Consider the following 7,986-nt stretch of genomic DNA (forward strand, 5'->3'; position numbering starts at 1 on the left):
TAGGAACATGTATGTTACTGTGATAGTAAACATATTGTACAATCTTTAGCATGTTACTCAGAAGTAAGTCCCATGAGATGAATGAGTGTTACTCCCTAGTAAGTCTGCTTAGGACTGCAGCCTTAGAACTGGAAACTAGTCTGCCCAATGTGAGTTTTACTGACAGTAAGATGGCTTCCTGCCCACTGACAGTGGGAATTTTGGCATGAATTTTAACAGGAGTGAAATGTAAAAGTAGTTTAACTGGAATCAATGATTATAGTCTCTTCCAAATATAGAAAAAGCTATACATAAACTGGAAAAACTTTCCAGACAAAATGAAAGTTCCCCTTCCTTGTACAGTGCACATTGACTCAAATCTTACATAGTATGGTGTAATCCCTTCTCCAAAGCAATACAAGATTAATTTCAGACTCTCTTTTGGAAAAGTTATTTCCAACCCCCCAAAGCCAATAAAATTAGGTTTACTGATCAATCTGAATATTTCATATCTAGATGAATTACATACACACACACACACACGCACACGCACAGGGTAAGGGAAGAAACAGAGGGTTGAAACATAGTTCCTCGTATCAATCCAAACCACCCTGTATTTCATGTAATCACTCCATAGTTTACCAAACATCTGCAACACACACATGTTCAGTTCCACTATAATTTTCATAAACAAGACTGCATGTAAGACAGAAGAGCTAGAAGACCATTCCCACCAATGCACATACGATAGCTCAGTGAATGAAAACATTTTGGCTCAGTTTGGGCTCAATAAAGACTGGAATTTGATCATGGCCAGTCCATGAATATGGTGGCTTCAACTACAGGAGAACCAAGCTGCAATCCTATACCCACTTACCTGGAAGTAAGCTCCACTGAACTCAATGGGACTTACATCTCAGTAGGTAGACATAGATAGGACTGCACTGCTAATGACTGATGCTGCAATCTTAAGCACACTCCAGGGAATAAGCCCCATTAAAAATTTGTGGGACTTTTCTTCTCAGTACAATGCTTAGGATTGTACTGTAAATTGCAGAAGAAAGTTCTCTCTCTCTCTCTCCCTGCCTCTCTGCCCAACAAATATTTCAATGCATTATAGCCAAAGTAATTTTAAGCCATTAGCATACTAATTGGAGAGACCAAAACCTTAACATTCAAGAAACTTTGCTTTATTGAAGACTATCCATAGCCAAAGGTACTGTTGTATATTATACTAGGTTTTGCCCTAAAACAGTTTCTTATAAAGGTTTAATACAATGCAAGACACAAACTGAAGTTTTGAGGTATGTCATAACCTTTTAATCCAACAAAGCTTTAAACCAAATTTAAAAAATAGAATAATGAATAGGTCTTGATCTTGATTTGAAGAAATCAGTTTTAACTTAAGCATTTGACTACCACTTTAATCAACTAATCTAAAAATTGAGTTCTTGCCACTTAAATGTCAAAAATTGTATTTTGATCAAACAATTTAGACTTTAAATGTTTTCTTTCATCTATATCATACAAATGTCCATGGAAGAGTCTTCATCTTTAGTCAGCCTGAAGGCCTGATGCAGTGATTCTCAAAGTCACCAGCATACTGAACTGCCCTTGTAAACTACCAACAGGCCAAATCCAAGCCATGTTTACACAAAAGTCCATCCTATTGATATGAGCAGGACATACTCTCAAGTGTAATCACATTGACTTGGTACTAAGTTCCATCGAATTTTGTTGGACTTACTTGTGAGTAATCATGGTTGAGGTTGACTGGTTGGTAGTTTATTCCCTGGCTGTGCAAGTGATTAGTGAAAATAAATGGATGGCCTGCCGTAGTGTGTCACAAGTAATACTTGTGCTTAACAGTGCAATCCTATACATGTCTACTCAGAAGTAAGTCCCACTGAGTTCAGGTAAGTGGGTATAGGATTGCAGCCACTGAGAAAGTTCATCCGCCCCCCCCCCCCAAGTGTGATACTGAAATATTATTTCACTTAAAAAAAATGCATTTATTTATTTGAAAGCGTCTGCAGCAGAAGCTCAGCCCCCCTGCCTGTGGCACATTTATGGCCTAAGGTCTCTGTAAAGAAAAAGGAATTAGAGCATGTCTCATTGGTAAAGCGACTCCCTGCTGCTCTGGTGCTGATTAAGCAATAGTGTTATAAGGCATTGGAAAAGCAAACCTACTCTCTCCAGAGCATCTTTTACAACTACAGAGAGGTTCTGCCCAGGCCAATAATGGGAGAGAGCAGAGCCACTGTAAAGAAACAACCGCGCTTCAGAGGTGATTGCCAGTAGTGCCCAATAAAAAAATAAAAATAAAAAGAGAAAAGCGGGGAGGGGGAGCCACACTGGAAGCAAAAGACTACATCCGAACCGCCTATCCCCCCCCCCCCCCACGCACACACTCGCTTCCCAGCCTCTTTAATGATAACCAGTTGAAAGGCTCCTGAAATGGAGCTGAGGGGGGAAGGTGAAGAGAGGCGAGCTGCCTATAAGAAAAATGAGAGAAGCCGTCCTCCTACCGCTGAGGAAAAAAGGTGCCTCCCTTCACACAGGCGGAGTGGAAGGGGGAGGGGCGATGGATGCTCCGGCTCCGAGCCTAGAATCCTCTCTCCCTCCCTCTCTCTCTCCCCACGCACGCACACGCACCCCCCCCCCCGCGCACCGTCCTCCGCCTTCGGAACGCGCACGCCACTCCGTGAGCCGCGCTTTTTCCGCCTCCCTGGAAAAAGGCTGGTGGAGGGAAAGAGCGCTAGCTACGAAGTAAGCCGGCGGCTATTGCTGCTGCCGCCGCCGGGTGTGCGCGCGCGCAGAGAACGGAAGGAGCCGGGAGCGCGCCTTTCCAAGAATAATCCACACACACACACACTTCACTCGCTTCGCGCGGCCAGTGCCATATTTCTTCCATGGCTTGCTTAATAACTTTGGGGCTCCTGGAAATAGGCAGCACGACCCCCACCCCGTCCCCTCATCCAATCCTCGCCCTGCCCCCTCCAGACGCGCGCTCCTGAGGCGGCGGCGGCAGCATTCCGAGCGCAGTCCGCGCCAGCCACACATGGTCGAGACACACCCCCTTCGCCTGAGAGCGCGTCTGGCGGCGAGCGAAGCGAGAGACACCTTCCCTCCTCCCCATTCCCCCCTTTTCCTTCCCCTACCGCCGAGGAGAGCGCCACAATATCCCCACCCCCACACACAGAAAGAGGGGAGGGGGAAGAGAAAGACACCCCAGAGATGGCGCGCGCGGGGGGTGGGTGGTTAAAACCACTGGGGAGACTTATTGGGGCCTGGATGAGAGGAGATAGTCAGAAGAACCAAACCCTAAAAGACTGGAGACACTTGGGAGAAACGTCTCGCCTCAGCCACGCGCGCGTAGATGCGCGCGCACGCGCGCACAAAGCAAGCCTGAAGGTGACACTGACACGCGCGCGCGCGCACGCACACACACAGACACACACATCCCCGCCATAACCGCACAGCCACATGAAACTCCCCGTCGCCAGCCAAGGCTGCTGCCACAATCCCTTCATTGCGATAAGAAACCCTCCCCGTTACGAGCACAAGCATCCTTGCTCGCTTGGTACCCGCCTCTCATTCTGAAGGAGCCACACGCACCGAAGGACACACAGCCCTAAAACACGCACCATATCAAAGGCCTCGCACCCTTTATCCCGCCATCCCCGACACACACACACACACACACACACACGCAGCGCGTCCAACTAACCCGAAAATTGGGGGGGGGGATTGAGGGGGAGGGGACCATATCGCAGTGGGGGACAGAAAGGGAAGAGGTATAAAAGAAGAGAAGCAGCCCTTTAAAGTCTATTCCACCTTTAACCTCCCGCTTTTCCTCCTCCCCGCCCTCCATGAAGTCTCAGCTAACGCCCCTCCATGGGTGAGGAAGGGTCTGGATATATGGCATATCCACCAGCGTTACTTCTATAGACACTAATAGCGAATCGAGTTTCTATCAGTTCCAGCTGATTTATTAAAATTGTCAAGATACAGACTTTCAGCATTTTTTTTTAAAAAAACAGGCAATGATGTTGACAGTGCACAAGTCTGTTTTTTGCCATCGTTTGCTACAAAATACTCAGATGGTCTGTACTTTTAAGAATTATATTGCACAAAATGAGAAACTTTTTTCTTTTACTATGTGCCTTCCTTTTCCCATTTCATTCTTTTTTTGTTAAAAAAAAGTCGAGAATCCAGTTTCATACCTTCCATCTGGGCCCCCCATCCACATATCACAGCGTATGAGATACATAAATTCCTACTATAGTACAGTACATATACAATCTTTTAAACTAAGATAACAGCTCTGAGGTCTATATCACCATTTTCAATAAATCTTTACCTACAAATATTGAACAAATCTGAACTATAGCTGTACAAAAAAGTGTTTTGTTTCTTTTTTTCTTTTTAAACCACAAGGCCTTTAGATGCAAGGATTTTTTTTTAATCCTTTTAAAACCAGGACATAAACGTACCCATATAACTTGCATGCTAAAAACAGAGGAAAAATAATAAAAATAAAAAATAAAAGGGAAGAAGTGCCTGAAAAGTCTTACTGAAAAAACACAGCAAGAATGTTCCCTTTCACTGTACAAAAATACGCCTGAAAATATATTAATTTTTAAAAAAGACTGAGGTCTGTTATGTATCAAAAATGTTTCAATACCTTTGTGTACTGAGGTCTAGGCTGTCTGGTATTCAATCAAGGAGGTATAAGGGAACAAGTTACAAAAAAAAAGTTGGCAAGTAGAAATCACATTTGTAAAACCATAAACAATTTGATCTGAAAAGTAAACTCTGATCTTAAGTCAGTTCACAGTTTTTTGTTTTTTGTAAGCGTTTGTACAGTCTGCATTTTTTTTTCTCAAGCTCCCTGCAGCTTTGTTAAGAATCGGATGCATAGAAGACATCAGTTTTCTCCCTCCAAACAAACAAAACAGTTGCAATGGTCCCATTTACAAAAAATTAAAAAAAACTCAGAACAGTCCTTTAAAATCTTTGTAGGAGAAAAAAAATCCACAAACCCCCTTGAGTTACAGTTGTGCTGCCAAAAGACTTTTTTTTTTTTTTGCAGACCATCTTCCAGACTTCAATCACAAGACCGACAAGCTTCAAACAGCGCCTTCTGTATCTTTTAACCCCCAGTCCCATTTGCCTTTTCTCCTTGCTGCTGCTGTTGTTGTGATCACCAATTAAAAAGGGGGTGGGGGAAGAGAAAAGAAATACAAAATCAGAAGGGGCAAAAAAATCACAACTCCGGACTTGGTTTGGAACTAACTTCAAGACTTTAAAAAGAAAGAAAAGAAAAACCCAAAGACATTTCGATCATTACTTCACTTCAAAACTCCACCACTTTTAAGCGTATATCACTAGCATAATCTTTCCTTTACCGATTTTTTTCTTCTTTTTTTCACAGTCCTTTTGATCGACCGATCTCTCCCCCCTCTCTCAAACTTGTTCGCCTTCCCGTCGCGTGTCCCTCCGGTTTTTTTTTTTCTTTTTCCTTTTTCCTTCCTTCCTTCCCTCTCCCTCGCTCCCTCAGTAAGTGAAGACCAAGTCGGAAAAGTTCGCCTCCAGCCAGTCGCCTGCGATCATCTCACTCAGCTCCGGGGTGCAGTAATCGGGGAATTCGAAGTGGGAGCCCAAGCTGCCCTCGCTGAACGAATCCAGATCCTTGTCCACGAGGGAAAGGGACAGGTTCCCTGAAGCGGCGCTCGCGCCCAGCTCCGAGGCGGCGTGAGCGTGCTGGGAGAAATTCAAGCTCAGATCGAACATCAGGTCGTCCGCCTCTTCGCCGCTGCTGCTGGAGGAGGAGGAGGAGGAGGAGGAGGTGGAGACGGACCTGGAGGACGCCGGCGGCAGGCCGGGCGGCTGCGCGCTCCTGGGCATGCTCTTGAAGCCGTAGCAGAGCCTGCCGGCGGTGGCGCCCTGCGGCGCCGCGCCGCCCCGGACCTCCTCGTACAGGCTCGCGCCTTCGGTGGACTCCGCCGAGGAGCTCAGGGTGGGGCTCGCCGGGACTTTGGCGACGTTGTACCGCCGCAGCCGCTGCCGCCGCCGCTCGCCGTCCTCGTCGTCGTCGTCGTCGTCCTCCCGCGTGATCCGCAGCGGCAGGTCGTCCTCGTCCTCCTCGTCGTCCTCGTCCTCGTCCACGAAGACGCACTTGACCGCTCTGCTGCTCGTTTTCAGCGCGCCGAGCTGGTGGCGCTCCTCTCCGCCGCAGTCCCCCGGCGGCGGGGCCAGTTTCGTCCCGGCCTTGGCGGGGGACGAGGACGAGGAAGGAGACGGCGATTTCCCCTTGCTGCACTTCTTGCTGGAGCTTTTAGCGCTCTTGCCGCCGCCGCCGCCGCCGGCACTGGTGGGTGTGTTTTTCTCCGGGCTGTGGCTGGCGCTGGGCTTGGCTGATGGGTCTATCTTGGGCTTTTTCCTCGGCCTGTATTTGTAATCGGGGTAATCGGCCATGTGTTTGAGGCGCAGCCTCTCCGCCTCCCGGATGAACGGGATCTTTTCGCTGTCCTTGAGCATTTTCCACCGCTTGCCCAGGCGCTTGGAGATCTCGGCGTTGTGCATGTCCGGCGACTGCTCCATGATTTTTCTCCGCTCGATCTTCGACCACACCATGAATGCGTTCATCGGCCTTTTGATGTGGCCCGAGGCCGTTTTGCACCAGTCCGGGTCGCTCTCGTCCAGCGCCACGGGGCTGCAAGCCATAAACTCCCCTTCTTCGGTATCCATCGCTTCTCGGGGCAGGTTGCTGTCTGCGTCTGGACTTTCCGCTTGCTGGACCATGGTGGGGGCTTCTTGTTCCTCTGGAGGACCTTTGTCGCCTTTCGCGTGTTCCTTTCTCCGTGTGTGTATCCGCGCGCGCGCGAGCGTGTTTCTTCGCTCCCACCGGCTGCTTGCACACCTCAAGCGGGCAGTTGCAAGGCGAAGCCCGGTGTGCAGGTTGCAAGCTCCTTTCCCCCGCTTCCCTCCAGCTTCCTCGCACGCTGCTGGTTCCTTCCTCCAGCGGGGCTCGCTCCGGCTCTTTCCCCTCCCCCTGCAGCAGCAGCAGCAGCAGCAGCAGCCGCCGCCCGGACCCAGAGATGTCGCTGGATCACACTCCCCCTTCTGCAAAAGTTGCGGGTTCTCTCCCAACTAGTTATCAGGGTTTCATATGGGTGACATCACTCCTTCGGCCAGCCAATGGCGAGCCTCGAACTCCTCCCCTTGGCTCCTCCTTCCCGCCTTTATCAAGTTCCCCCCGCATGGATGCAGACACACCCCCTTCGCGGCGGCTCTTGGAAGGGGGTGTGTGAGAGGTGGGAATGGGAAAGGGGCTGGGCTTGGAGCTGGGCTTGGAGCTTAAGCTTCATTTTGGGGGCAGCGAGGGGGGCGGGAAGCGGGAGAACGACTCGTATGGGTCATTAATGCGGAGCTGGGTTAATGATTTCATCCTCTCGCCTTCCTAGATATAAATGGCATTATTGTTTATTTTTATTATTATTATTATTATTAACCAGAATCTGTGAGATACCGGAGGTGAATCTGGGGAGATAATTCCCACATCGCCTGGTGTCATGCTGGGTGAGCTCATGCTTGTAGCAATCCTCGGGGTATCGGCTCGGTTGACATCCAGCAGCTGTAGGTGGCGCTTTAGTACCACTCGCTTCTAGCAACCAGGCAGGAGGAGCACCGTTTTATTTCATGTCATTTTGGCGAGACAAAAAAAAAAATTATATACATCCTCCGGTTTGCATATTGTTTGATTTCCTTCCTCTTTCCTCCCTGCCTCTCCCGCCCCCAGACCTCCCATCCTACGAGATCCCACCGCCAAACTATATTGCTCCCTTTGGTGTCTGCTTATTCAGGAAAACAAAAACCCAATAGCAGGACCAACAGCCAGAGTGGCTGTGCCTTTGATAGGTTAATATCAGCGGCACCCGTTTGAAAGCGGCACTGTGGGTGTTTCTCACACCAAAGGGAATGTTTCGTCTATTGGTTGACTAT

General features: G+C 48.6%; 1 protein-coding gene across 1 annotated transcript; it reads right to left on the bottom strand.

Annotated features, from left to right (window-relative positions):
* Positions 1-3,958: 3,958 nt before the first annotated feature.
* SOX11 (SRY-box transcription factor 11) lies at positions 3,959-7,695 on the bottom strand. The gene has a single exon (XM_084830896.1). It carries the CDS (start codon positions 6,784-6,786, stop codon positions 5,539-5,541), a length of 1,248 nt encoding a protein of 415 aa, XP_084687022.1. The 5' UTR covers positions 6,787-7,695; the 3' UTR covers positions 3,959-5,538.
* Positions 7,696-7,986: the final 291 nt, after the last annotated feature.

This window comes from Heloderma suspectum, chromosome 1 (assembly GCF_057233095.1).
Source record: "Heloderma suspectum isolate Gila_16-S chromosome 1, 16-S_ref, whole genome shotgun sequence".
Classification (NCBI taxonomy): domain Eukaryota; kingdom Metazoa; phylum Chordata; class Lepidosauria; order Squamata; family Helodermatidae; genus Heloderma; species Heloderma suspectum.